Below are 14,389 nucleotides of genomic sequence, written 5' to 3' on the forward strand. Positions count from 1 at the left end.
AATTCCAAAGCTAAAGTTCTAATGAAAAGGACATAAACCATTTTTTGCATGCAAGGCAACTCAATGTGCCACTATAAAAGATATCAAGAGACAGCAAATCAACTCAAGACACAGTTCAAATTAACTCCTGAATTCTACAACAATATACTCAAAACAGAAAGTGAAGTGAACTAGTCGAGTAAGGGCTATACCGTAATGGTTGAACCACGCTACTTTTGCTGGCTCAAACTGCAACGGGTTTAAGTTCAGCTTGTAAAATTGAACTGAATAAATAATGTGATATTCAACTTAAAAAGAGTTATTTGTAGCTTAAGAAAATCAACTTTCTACTTCATAATATAACAGATGCATGCCTTTTAAAGTAACTGTTTTGTTTTGCTTTTTTTCTTTCTGATACACATCCGTAAGATTCCTGTTGGTGGGGTGTAGTGGCTCATGCCTGTAATCCAGGCACTTTGGATGGCTGAAGTGGGAGAACTGCTTGAGTCGAGAGTTTGAGACCAGCTTGGTCAACATAATGAGATCTCATCTCTACCAAAAAATAAAAAAACTAGCCAGGCATGGTGGCGTGTGCCTATAGTCCCAGCTACTTAGGAGGCTGAGGCAGAAGGATGGATGAGCCCTGCAGGTCGAGGCTGCAGTGAGCTATGATTGTGCCACTGCAATCCAGCCTGGGCAAAAGAGTGAGACCTTGACTCAAAAAAAAAGGTCTGTGACTACAGTTCTAGATTTTTAAAATGTACATGTGTTACAGCTATTACTTTTTAATAGGAACAATCATATCTCTTAGAATTAAAGGAAAAATCCAAGTTTATTACCAAAATTTGCAGGAATTTCTCCCATCTGGGTGTTTTCGTTAGTGTATACATCATTTAGCTATGAATGTTGTGGTAAAGCTGTCCACTTACTTTTTCATAAAATGGAAACTAATAACACCATGCTTTCTTTATTATAAGATGAAGTTTAAAAATGGCTTTATTCGGACCTTGAACAACTATTGCAGCACTATAATGAAAGGAATTGGCAGTAGTGGACAACTGCGGGGGTGAGGAGGGCAACGACACACACCTCATCAACAAGGGTACATCAAGGGTACCTGCATAATGAACACTTGTATACTTAACCCTGAACCCCACATATTTAAAATAAAATTTTTTTTAGAGAGACTTTATTTAAAACTCTGTAATTTGTAGTGTAGAAATACAGAAGAATGAGTAACTCTAGTAGCAGCAGTTACTCATTTTAATGGTGAAGTTAAACAGTTTGCTCTTTTAAATTCACCTCTAAGAATGTCATAAGACAAATGTAAACACAGGTTTTTTCTTTTAAATCATGGATTTTCTTAGGTTCCCCTTATTACTTGGTATGTGCATCAGAGAAAACAGACTTTGCAAATATTATACGTTTACTATATAAAATTAGTTTTAATGTGTACTTGTAAAATATGAAGGAGCCTCCTAAAAAATACAAAGAATAGTCAGGATTTTAAACAAGAAACATTATAAAAAGCAGACAATAAAATCTCTACTATACAAAATACAGATTACTTATACAGACTAAAATGTAAACAGAAGGAATTTTCATTTTATTAAGATTTAGCTATATGCTTTCAAAAACAAAACATCATTTTAAATAGGATAACTTAAATAGGTTACAACTAAATGCAAATCAAGAGAAAGTATAACTAGCTATATTCACCTTTAAAAGTAGACTTAAGGACAAGGAAGATGATCAAGGATGAAGAGGGACATTACGTAAGGATGAAGTGGCAATTCTCAAAGACATAAATATGTATGTGCCTAACGAAAGAGCTTCAAAAGGCCTGCGGCAAGCATGGACCAAGATTTGATAGGAGAAACAAATCCATAATTATACTGGAGATTTCAACAACCTTTTCTCAAAAATTGATAGAACAGAAAATCAGTAAGGATAAAGGATATGGACAGAACCTTCCACCAACTTTATCTAATTGACATTTCCAGAACACTCCCCATCTAAAAACAGCGCTGTGTTCTGCACGTTCACGTCAGGCTTTTTGGTAGCTTGGTTGTTAGGGCAACACACATTAGGACCGAGAGATAATATTTTAGAATTGTGGTAAAAAAACTTTTATCAACTTCGTCATTTTGAGTGTATAGTTCAAAAGTAAAATTACAAAACAGACCTCCAGAATCTTCTCATCTTGCAAAAGTGAAACTCTTTCTCTATTAAATGATAACTCCCTTATACCTCCTCCCCCTAGTTTGATAACCCCAAGTTCTATTTTGTTTCTATGAATATGACTACTTTAGATACCTCATGCAAGTGGAATCATACAGTATTTAACCTTTTGTGGCTCACTTATTTCACTTGGCACAATGCTCTCAAGAGTCATCCATGTTGTAGCACAGGACGAGATTTCCTTCCTTTTAAAGGATGAGTAACGTTCTAGTACATGTACAAACCACATTTTATTTATTCTCTCATCAAAGGACAGTCGGGTTGCTTCTACCTTTCAATGATTGTGAGTACAGTCTTGCCACAAACACAGGCATGCAAGTATCTCTTCAAGTCTCTGCTCTGAACCCTTTTGGATACAGACTTGTGCTCTGTTCAACAACGGGGACATGTTCTGAGAGATGCATCACTAGGCAGCTTAGTATTGTGCGCCACAGCGTGTGCTGACATAATCCTAGAAGGGAAGCTTACTACACACCTGAGCTGCATGAAATAGTCCAGGGGTCCCCAACCCCTGGGACACAGACCAGTTAGGAACCCGGCCGCACAGCAAGAGGTGAGTGGTGGGTGGGCGGGCGAGTGAGTCACATTTCATCTGTATTTACAGCCACTCCTCATCACTTCCGTTACTGCCTGAGGTCTGCCTCCTGTCAGATCAGCAGCAGCATTCGATTCCCATAGGAACAAGAACCCAAATGTGAACTGCGCCTGCATGCTCCTTATGAGAACCTAATACCTGATGATCTGGGGTGGAGCTGAGGCGATGATGTTAGTGCTGGGAGCGGCTGCAAATACAGATTAACATTAGGTTTGACCGCACAGACACCATAATAAATCAACTGCTGGCAGACTCCTATCAAACCCTGTTAGTGCATAGCAAGTGAGGTGATGGACTTCAACAGGACCTCATCTGGTGGCAGGCTTTAAATCAGATTTGACATTTCTTTTAGTCTGCACATGGCTTGCCCATTATTTTATTTACAGCCTCCATCTGCCTGTTTCCTGCACTGCACACTTATCTCAGTCACAGTTTTGGTGAGCCCACAAGCTAACCCTCACCAAAACGAGTAAAAAAAGGTTAGCAGAGAGCTTCTTTGAAGAGGGAGAAAGACTCAGTGATGAGACAGCAGGAGGCTCTAAGATTTCCAACAAAAAGAAAGCAGCATTTAAAAGAAAATACCGAGAGTCCTACTTAGAGTCCTACTTAAATTACGGGTTCATTGCAACAGGCGATTCACATTCTCCAAGCCTACTTTGTTAATAAATGGCGACCAGCTATCCAATGAAGCCATGAAACTTTCCAAACCGCTTTGCCATATGGAGACCAAGCACCCTGCGTTAAAAGACACGCCTTTAGCTGGCTCGGTGGCTCAGCCTGTAATCCCGCGCCTTTGGGAGGCTGAGGTGAGTGGATTGCCTGAGCCCGCGGGTTCAAGACCCGCCTGGGCAGCGAGACCTCATCTCTACAATAAATCAAAAAATCAGCTGGGCGTGGTAGCGCATGCCTGTAATTCCAGCTACTTGGAAGGCTGAGGCGGAAGGATTGCTGGAGCCCAGCAGGTCGAGGCTGCGGTGGCCAGGAGCAGCCACTGCACTCCAGTCTGGGCGACAGAGTGAGACTCCAACTCAAACAAAACAAAACAAAAAAACAAACAAAAAAAGACACGCCTTTGGAGTTTTTCAAAAGAAAAAAGTGTAACATTAAGAACAGAAGCAATTACTGAAGGCTATTACTCCATGGAATGTGTCTGCACCGAGAGCATTGTTCTTAGTGGTTAACTGCTTTGCTGAAGCTCAGAAGCCCTTTACTATTGGCGGTGAGTTGATTCTGCCTGCTGCTAAGGACATCTGTCGTGAACTCTTAGGGCAGATGGCTTGTCTACCTCTTTCAGCTAGTACCATAACTAGATGATTTGATGAACAGTAGAGGGTATTAATGCACAATTACTAGAGGATTAATGAGTCATGATACACAATCCAGGCTGACAAGTCAGCCGACATCGACAACAAGGCAATAATGCTTGTCTTTGTGCAATATATTTTTTCAGGAAGAAGTACATGAGGATATGCTATGTGCACCTTGTTGCCAACCAACACCACAGCTGCAGAACTGTTCACGTCTTTGAATGATTACCTATCAGGAAAATTGAACCAGTCATTTTGTATTGGTTTATGCACAGATGGAGCGGCTGCCAGGACTGGGTGGCTTTCTGGTTTCACTAGTCGGGTCAAAGAGGCCACTTCTGAAAGTGAGTCTATGCACTGGGTCAGTCATAGAGAAATACTGACCAGCTGAAAAACGTCATCTGAACTTAAGGTTTTGTAGGATGTGATTAAAATGATCAACCACAGTAAAATACATGCCCTTAACTTGCGTCTGTTTCCACAGTTCTGTGAGGAGATGGATGCAGAGCACACACGTCTTCTCTTATACACATAAGTGAGATGGCTTCCTAAAGGCAGACCACAGGGCTGGGCATGGTAGCTCAAGCCGGTCATCCCAGCACTTTGGGAGGCCGAGGCAAGAGGATTGCCTGAGCCTACCGGTTCGACCACTCTAGGCCACAAGGTGAGACCTCATCTCTACAATAAAATTAAAAAATTAGCCGGGTGTGGTAGCACATGCCTGTAATTCCGGTTACTTAGAAGGCTGAGGTGGAAGGATTGCCAGAGTCCAGCAGGTCGATGCTGGGGTAGCCATGAGTGTGTCCCTGCACTCCAGCCTGGGCTACGGAGTGAGACTCCACCAGAAAGGAGGGAGGAAGGGAGGTAGGTCACTGGCCAGAGTTTCTCTGAATTACAAGATCTGCTCCAGAAACTTCTTTTAGAAAAACAGTCAACACTGGCAGCACATTTCAGTGACACAGAATGGGTCACAAAACTTGTGTGACATATTTAACCTGCTCAATGAACTCAAATTGTCACCTCAGGGGAGAAAAACAACTGTGTTCAGGTCAGCAGAGAAAGCAGCTACATTCAAAGCTAAATGAAATTATGGGGGTGACAAGCAAGCATTGGGAGTTTTGACATATTTCAAACATTAGCAGAGATTTTGAAAAAGACTGAGCCAGGGCCTTCTTTCTCCCAGCTGGTACGTGATTACCTGTCTCAGTTTTCAAGAGTTTGAGCATTACTTCCCAACTACAAAAGACCCCTAAACTGGGAAGGAATGGATCCGTAACCCATTTGTGAATAACCCAGGTGAACTGACTTTGTCCCTGCTAGAAAAGGAACAACTGCTTGAAATCGCAAATGATGGAGGCCTTAAAAGTGCAACTGAGACAACTTTAAATCTCCATACGTTCTGAATTAAAGTCAAGGTGGCAAATCCTGAGACCAACACGAAAGCACTGACAAGCCTGCTTCCGCCTCCTCTCTTTGTGATGCAGGGTGTTCTTCAGTGACAGCAACCAAAATGAGATTACAGAGTTGACTGGACATAAGCAACAAACTTCGGGTGTCACTGTCTCCCATCGCCCCCATTTGGGACTGTCTGGTTGCAGGAAAACAAGCTCAGGACTCCCACTGATTCTGCATTATGGGGAGTTGTATCATTATTTCATTATATATCACAACACAACAATAATAAAAATAAAGTAGAACAATAAATGATATGTGCTTGATCATCTCAAAACCATTCTCCCCCAACCCCTCTAGTCCACGGAAGAATTGTCTTCCAAGAAAGCAGTCCCTGGTGCCAAAACGGCTGGGGACTGATTGCTCCTCAGCTGCAAACCTATATAGCACACTACTGTACAGATCATTGTAGGCAACTGTAACACAATGCGAATTATTTGTGTATCTAAGCATAACATTATAATCTTTTTTTTTTTTTTTTGAGTTGGGAGTCTCGCTCTGTTGCCCAGGCTGGAGTGCAGTGGCATGCTCATGGCCACCTCAGCCTTGACCTGCTAGGCTCCGACGAACCTTTCTCCTGTCTTCCAAGAAGCTGGAACTACAGGCACGTGCTACCACACCTGGCTTATTTGATTTATTGTAGAGATGAGGTCTCGCCAAGTGGTCCGGGCTGGTCTTGAACCTGTGGGCTCAGGCAATCCATTGGCCTCAGTCTCCCAAAGTGCTAGGATGGCCGGGCGCGGTGGCTCAGCCTGTAATCCCAGAACTTTGGGAGGCCGAGGTGAGTGGACTGCCTGAGCCTGCGGGTTCACGACCTGCCTGGGCAACTTGACAAGACCTCATCTCTACAATAAATCAAAAATTAGCTGGGCGTGGTAGTGCGCGCCTGTAGTTCCAGCGACTCGGAAGGCTGAGGCGGAAGGATCGACGGAGCCCAGCAGGTTGAGGCTGCGATGACCAGGAGCGGCCACTGCACTCCAGTCTGAGTGACAGAGTCCAACTCAAAAAAAAAAAAACCAAAGTGCTAGGATTACAGGCTAAGCCACCAAGTCCGGCCAAGATTACAATCTTATGGGCTTACCACCATATATGCAGTCCAGTCTGTCACTGACCAGAACGTCACAATGTGACACATGGCCATATATTTGAAAGTGGAATTGCTAGGTCATGTGGTTATTTTTAATTTTTTGTGGAACCTATGTGTTGTTTTCCATAGTAGCTGTACCACTGAGTTCTGATTTCTCCATATCTCACCAATGCTTTTTTCTTTTTTTAAAAATAGTAGCCATCCAATGGCTACTATTTAAATTATAGTTTTGACTTGCATTTCTGTGATTACTGGTGACAAGAGCATCTTTTCTTGACTGTCAGTCATTTGTATGAGACACCATCTTTTAGCTATAAAGAATTTTTAAACATACTCCATCACCAAAAGGAAAAATGATGCCTTTAAAAGGGGGTATAGTAAACCTGAATAGAATATATTATACTAATGTTTAGCAGATCCTATCAGTTGATGGTGTCGATAACTTCTTCTGTATCCTTGTTGGTGTTTATTTCTAGTTGTTCTATGAATTGTTGAGAGAGGGATGCTGACGTCTCTAGGTACACCTGTGGATTTATGGTTCTTTCAGGTCTATCAGTTTCTGCTTCACATATCTTATAACTCTGTTGCTCACTACATATATATTTTGGATTACTAGGTTTTCTTGGAGATAACTCTTTTAACAATATCCCTCTCAATCTCTGGTAATTTGTTTGGAACTGTACTTATCTTTGGTTAATGTTTGCAAGGTCTATCTTTTCCATATTTTTCCTTTCAACCTATGTACATCATGATCTTCGAAATGAGTTTCTAGTAGACAGTTCACTGAGTCTTTCTTCTGTCTTCTTCATTCTGTGACTGAGCCCATCCATTTAAGTCATTATTTTAGCTTTTGTTTTTTTAGTTCTAAAACTTTCACTGGTTCCTTCTCTACATTTTTTAATCTTTTCATTTTGTATCACACGTGGTCATTATGTCCATTAAAGCGTTTTTATGATGAATGCTTTAAAATCATCAGATAATTTTGATGTCTATGTCTTGTTGGTGTTGATGTCTGAATTTCTTTTCTCATTCAGTTTGAGAGCTTCCTTATTCTCGGCAAGACAAATTATTTTCAACTGAAATCTGGACATTTGGAGTATTATGTTTTTTGGTTTTTTTTTTTTTGAGTTGGAGTCTCACTCTGTCGCCCAGACTGGAGTGCAGTGGCTGCTCCCGGCCACCGCAACCTCGACCTGCTGGGCTCCGGCAATCCTTCTGCCTCAGCCCTCCAAGTAGCCGGAATTACAGGCATGTGCTAGCACGTCCGGCTGATTTTTTGATTTATTGTAGAGATGAGGTCTCACTGCCCAGGCGGGTCTTGAACCCGCAGGCTCAGGCAATCTACTCACCTCAGCCTTCCAAAGGCGTGGGATTACAGGCTGAGCCACTGAGCCCGGCTAGGAGTATTATGTTATAAGACTCTGAATCTTTTTTTTTTTTTGGGTCTGGCAAGCATGCAAAGCAAAATTTTTTTTTTTTTTTTTAGAAAGCAGGATTTATTGCAAGGACAGAAAAGCTTCCACAGTTGGAGGGGACTCAGAGGGATTGCCCACAAAGTAATTCTTGTGCCTTAGCAGAATTCCTCTGGCACCACAGTCCAGTAGGTGAAGTCAGGCAACACTTCATTATTGCCAGGCAGGGCTGGAAGTTTATGTTCTCTGCTAGATCTCCAATGATACCAGAGGGCTTCTTGTTACTGATGAGTGGGAGTGGAGGGTTCCCTTGTAGGGATCCACTGATAACATGGCCATTCAAGTGGAGGAGTGACTTGTACCCCTAAGGATTGGGGTGCATGGACAGACTCTACACTTGGCCATAATACCTTAGAGTCATTGTTACCTCAAAATTATTCTCAGTTCTTACCTGCCCTGAACTCTGCTATATTGGTACCACTGGAATATATACTTCTTTAAAACTCTTACCTCCCTTGGATTTCATGACATGACCCTCTGGATATCTCTTTTTACCTCTCAAATACCGTTGGAAATTATTCATGGAAAACTTTTTATTTCCTATCTCTTAAGAGTGCAATCTCAGGCCAGGCACAGTAGCTCACGCCTGTAATTCCAGCACTTTGGGAGGCAGAGGCAAGAGGACTGCCTGAGCCCAGGGATTTGAGACCAGCCTGGTGACTCAGCAAGACCTCGTCTCTACAATAAATCAGGTGCATGCCTGTAGTTCCAGCTACTTGGAAGGCTGAGGTGGAAGGATTGCCTGAGCCCAGTAGGTCGAGGCTGTGGTGGCTACGAGGGTGCCACTGTATTTCAGCCCAGGTGGCAGAGTGAGACTCTGACTCAAAAAAAAAAAGTGTAAACTTTAGGGTCTGCCTTTAAAGCTTTTTTTCTCATTCTATATACCTATCTAAGCAATTCCACTAACTCTCATAATGAAACAATAGCTGAACAACTTACAAAGTAAAGCTCCCTAAATCTATACCTCCAGGCCAGAACTTCAACACTCTGTAGTCACATATCCAACTGCTTATTGGCACTGTCCCTTTTGTTGTGTCACAGGCATTTCAAAGGGTGCTCATGCTCCTCACCATCCAAGCCTGCTCTGCTTTTGCCTTCACTGCTTCAGGGAGTGTCAACATCATGTAGCAAGTTTTATGAACCAGAAAACTAGGAGTTATCTGGCATCCACTTCTCTCCCTGCTAATATCCAAGTAATCAGTCCAAGAGTCCTGCCAATTCTATATATACTGGGTAAGTTTACCTTGTAAAACATCTCATCATTTCTTTTCACTCTGACTCCAATGCCTTATTTAGGTTTCTTAAATCATCTTCATTAAATTCCCTTAAATTACATCTTATCTAGACTCCTATAATGCACAAGACTATCAAAATGGTCTTAGGGAAAATCAATTATTACCATAATTATGTGTTGTTCCCCCACCAAACTGTGGGTTGCCACCACTAGTCAGCTATAAAATCAATTCAGCAGGTTTCAACACCAGTTTTTTAAAAATTTGTTTTATTTAATGAAATACATTAAAAGAAACCAGGAAATATTAGACAGCACTGAGCATACTAAGGCTAAGTTTTATTTTGTTTCAGATGCATGCCCAATTAATATCACGAACCAGTAAACACATGCAGATGTATATATGATAAACACACTGTACATAGGTATATATGCATGTACTCACGACATAAACTCTTCCAGGAAAGCTTTCTGGCCCCTCATATCTCCCAACTCTCAAAGAAAATGAATATCTCTCATCTGCTGTCTGTATCATGTTAAGGTTCCTATGATTGCTTTAATTCCACACTTGTGTTTCCTACAAGATCATAGATTTCTAACACAGGACTTGGCACACAGCTGGCATTTGATGAACACTTATCAAAGGCAACGAGGGAATTCACACTTTTGTACCTGCTCAACACATTGGTATCTAGGGTTGTAACAATCTTCTGAAGGTTTAAAACACTATAGCAATTAACAATGTAATAAAGCTACTATTTATGAATAGTTTTAATGTGCTAGATTTACTTCCTAGTACTTGATATGTGTTAACTCATTTAATCCCTGCAACTCTTTTAGACAGTATTCTTTATTAATTTTTGGAGTCTCTCCCTCTGTTGCCCAGGCTGAAGTGCAGTGGCATGATCACAGCTCACTGCAGCCTCAACCTCCTGGGCTCAGGTGATCTTTCCACCTCAGCCTTCCAAGTAGCTGGGAATACAAATGTAAGCTATCATGCCCAGGTAGTTAAAAAAATTTTTTTTGTAGAAATGAGGTCTTGCTATGTTGTCCATGCTGATCTTGAACTCCTGGGCTCAAGCAATCCTCCCACATCGGCCTCCCCCAGTGCTGGGATTGCAGGCATGAGCTACTGTGCCCAGCCAGCATTTTCATTTTTAAAATATAAAAAGACAAACAAAAAACAGATTAAATAACTCCTAAAATGTTACCCAGTAAGTGGTAGTGATAGAATTCAAAACTCAAACAGTTTGACTCTGGAAAACAAAGGTAAACAATATGACAGACAGTTAAAGACTTAGTAAAAGGTCAGTGGAAAATTAACTTACTTCAAATAAAAGTCTATAATAACATCATTTAAAAATTCTCCTTCATTTAGACAGTGCAGGTCCTCATTAGTAACAGAGATGCCTCCCTTGGCTGGAGGTGGTGGATATACTATCAACCTGTAACAAAACAACAACAAAAATCAAGCAAATAAACCTGTATATTTATATATCTCTATATACAACTAAAATTTAATAAAACAGAAAGAACTTTAAGCACACTGCAAATGTAAAAGAAGTCTCTTACTTTTCTACTGGGCCAATGAAGATCATGTGGTTCTCTCCAGTTTCGTCTTCATCATCAAAAAACTGGAATTCCTGTTTGCTTCTGAGTTGTATTTTAGATTCAAAGGATACCTGGTAAAGGAAATTAAATTAGCAATTCACAAGGTCACTTGGGAATAAAAAAAGCACACACAAGGCAAGAAAGCGCTTCAATGAAAAAGGATTAAAAATCTAAAAAGGATGCATGATATTTAACAATTAAAAATAAGAAACAGGCTATAACTAGGGACCACTTTCTTGTCATCCGTAGCTTCTAGACAGTAACTCTCTCCCAACTTGTGTCACAATGATTCTCCAGTCTCTTACTTCTCTGTGATCTCTACTTATCCTTATTAAACAACGCAGGTAAACTTCAGAGAACCTTTCAAAAAACTATAGTGCTTTTCTTCCTCTAGCAGTGGCAATCTACAATCAACAGCTAGGCAATCTACAATGAGCTTCAGTCCTCCACAGACCTAAGTGAAACAGGGGGTCCACAGAGGGAAGAACCTGCATTGAAACATAAGGCCATCTCTGCTGCCTTTTGGCTCCTGGAGTTTTTCTTCCTCTGGCATTATGCCCCATAACCTACTACGCAAAAGTAGAAGAACGAGTTGCTCCTTTTTCCTACTCTTTTCCCCAACCCACTAACTGTACAAATGGCTCTTCTCTGGTAAGGCCTTGATCAACCATCCCCAAGAGTATGCCTTAGATAGCCACATTTCCATGTGTGTAACCAGGTTGAGAGATTTGATACTAAAAACATTAGGTCAGCAAAATTCAGTTAGTATGATACTTGGAATTTTTAAGTTATATTTATGCTGCTTAGCGTTATACTATAAGTTATAGTAGTACTGTGGCCTTTGGTTCAGGCGGCTTCAGAGTCATCTAACTATATGAGTAGTTTCATTTTAGAATTTGATATACATTTTGACTATCAGGGTCAAACTGAATGCATTCTTTACTTCCCAAGTTTTCAACCATGTATGCCTATACTACATACAAACGTACAATACACCAGGGACCAAAATTCCTTTAAACCTAAGACACAAGGTACTAATCAATTTGAATGTAGCAATGTATACATATGTATGTTGACAGCAGGGTGTGAAGAAAAAAGAATGAGAGGAAAAAGAAGACGAAAAGTAAAGAATGTGGAGAGGAACTAAAAATGGGATCTGTAACAAGTACTATTTATCACCTACCCATCACTGTTTTGACATAAGACAGTTTACCAATCACACATAAAAGTAACTCTGAAATGGAATTCAAAAGATTTAACACTGAAAAGTACAGAATTAAAATAAAAACAATTACAGGTTTAATTTTGTTTTCTTTTTGCACACAACTTCCTTTGATGCTTTCTTCATAGGTTCTTGTACAGGCAACAAGTCTGCTATTGGCTTCATCAAAGGGAATTTTCGCAAAAAAACTGGAAATGTTATTCTTTACACCAATGTCATTAATGATACTCTCAAATACCATATTTGCTTGAGGATCAAGGCCATTTTGAAAGATTAAAATTATATACTGTTCTTCCAAATCTGAAAAGAAATAAATACAACTGTAAGTCTGAAAGAACAAAATAAGTAAACAGATCATTTAAAAAAGAGCAACAAATAATTATTCCCAGAAGGAGCCTCAGAAATCCTGGTATAAATGTCCACAACAATTTCGGGCATACAGTAGCTAACACAATAGATACTGGAATAAAGACCAGTGAGTGTTACTTGACAACGTCACCTAAGTTAGTAGGAGAAATAAATCAGAACACATTAGTTTAGCAACAGCTCAAGAAATCTATTCATGAATTCACTAATTTACTTCATTTAATAAATCTAAATCCATTTATAGTCTTAAATATATATCTTAACATTTTTGTCAAACACTAACAGGAAACTGCCAAATGAACTGGTATTATCGCTAAAGAATTTAACTGTAAAAACGCTGTTCACTAACATGCCAACTCCTGCAGCTACAGTGGGAGCGAACATTTCTTCCCCATTAGGCTGAAGTAGCAGTCACTGTTGAAACACACTTATTTCATCAGCATTCACACAATGCCACCAATGCCAGAGGTAAAGGGAAACAAACTCTGAACCACATTTATATGCTATAAAGACTTAAGACCCATTTTAGGAACTTGGAAGCTTCCTATTCAGGCATGTTTCAAGGATTCCAGATTTACCTGGTTGATTTACACTCAGTATTACTGGTGGTTAAAAAAATCCCTTTTACTCAGATTACAGAGTGCTAAAGGAGTGAAGATCTTTTAAAAGAGTTTTAATCAATTATGAAACTTTCTAAATGTGTAAACCTGGGTTTTATCTTCAGCCCTTCCACTTTCTGTGGAATTTTCATCTGTAAAATGGAGAAAGTAGTATCTATTTTATGAGGCAGCTGTTAGAACTAAAGCTAATATACACCAAAGGCATCTATCACAGTGCACTCACATTTTGCTCTTCAACAGTTTGTATTTATTATTCTAGTCTGTCCTACACAACTTACTTGTTAGCTTATTTATTCCTTTACAATCATTCGAAACTTTGTCCTCCTTATTTATTTGCAGTTGCATGCTTAGCTTTTGATAAACTGCTGGTGTAGCCTGAAGAAACACTACTGGCAGTTTTCGGACATTACACCATTCACATTTCGTTAGATCAGAGGTATTCAAAATAATCTCTAGAGGATCACGATCTGGTTCTGGAGGAAAACAAATGAAAATGGAAAAGGGATCAATTCTTGAGAGGGCAAGATCATAAATGAAAGCAACGGAGAGAAAATGCATGCCTAGATGACAAGCACATATATTTTATGCTCTCCAAATAACAATTCTATGGGAAATAAAAATCTTTATAACAACCTTAAAGTAGGTTTTACATTTTTTCCAAATGAAGAGAGTTCTAAAACAATTTAGATTTTGTGATTTACAGAATGAAATTATACCAAGATATAGACCCTTTGATCAGAAGATACATGTAATGATTAATCATGTTAATGAATCCTATGAATATTATCCAATCTTTTATTCCTGTAAAGGGCTTTAGTGTAAATAAAGCTTCAGTGAGTAAAAAACCAAAATAGCTTACCGTCTAGCTGTATCTTGATAAAATCTAAAGAAAACTAAAAAATAAGATGAATTAGTATTGGTCATAGACATATAAAGAGTTTGCTACACATACCCTAAATGATATGTTGTATCTGGACTTTCAGTCTCCAGAGGGCAGAAAAACTAAGCCATCTACCATGTGCTTAAATATAAGATGAAATATTTCCCTTCAAAAGATGATCCCTCAGAAAGGCCGGTTTCAATTGTTTTATTTGAGTACACAGAACATTTCTTATACTAAGGGTTTCTCTCTTAAAACCTCCCAAGAAGTGCGTTACATTACAATGAACATTAAAACACCTGAACGCTACTTACCTAGACTAACTG

The 14,389-nt window shown here is 39.7% G+C and overlaps 1 protein-coding gene across 3 annotated transcripts in view; it reads right to left on the minus strand.

The window, feature by feature from the left end:
* SENP6 (SUMO1/sentrin specific peptidase 6) overlaps positions 1–14,135 on the minus strand; it is a 32,228-nt gene extending 18,093 nt beyond the window's left edge. For all 3 annotated transcript variants that reach the window (XM_008052766.2, XM_008052765.2, XM_008052764.2), the window contains exons 1-5: positions 14,043–14,135; positions 13,462–13,656; positions 12,271–12,497; positions 10,937–11,046; positions 10,693–10,809 (exon numbers count right to left, since the gene is read on the minus strand). In XM_008052766.2, the coding sequence (XP_008050957.1) occupies positions 10,693–10,809; positions 10,937–11,046; positions 12,271–12,497; positions 13,462–13,528 (521 nt within the window). In that variant the 5' untranslated portion in view covers positions 13,529–13,656; positions 14,043–14,135. The remainder of the gene's footprint in view (positions 1–10,692; positions 10,810–10,936; positions 11,047–12,270; positions 12,498–13,461; positions 13,657–14,042) is intronic.
* Between the last annotated feature and the right edge of the window lie 254 nt (positions 14,136–14,389).

The sequence above is a fragment of the Carlito syrichta genome, unplaced genomic scaffold, assembly GCF_000164805.1.
Source record: "Carlito syrichta isolate Samal-C Ts95f unplaced genomic scaffold, Tarsius_syrichta-2.0.1 Scaffold287498, whole genome shotgun sequence".
NCBI classification, from domain to species: Eukaryota; Metazoa; Chordata; class Mammalia; order Primates; family Tarsiidae; genus Carlito; species Carlito syrichta.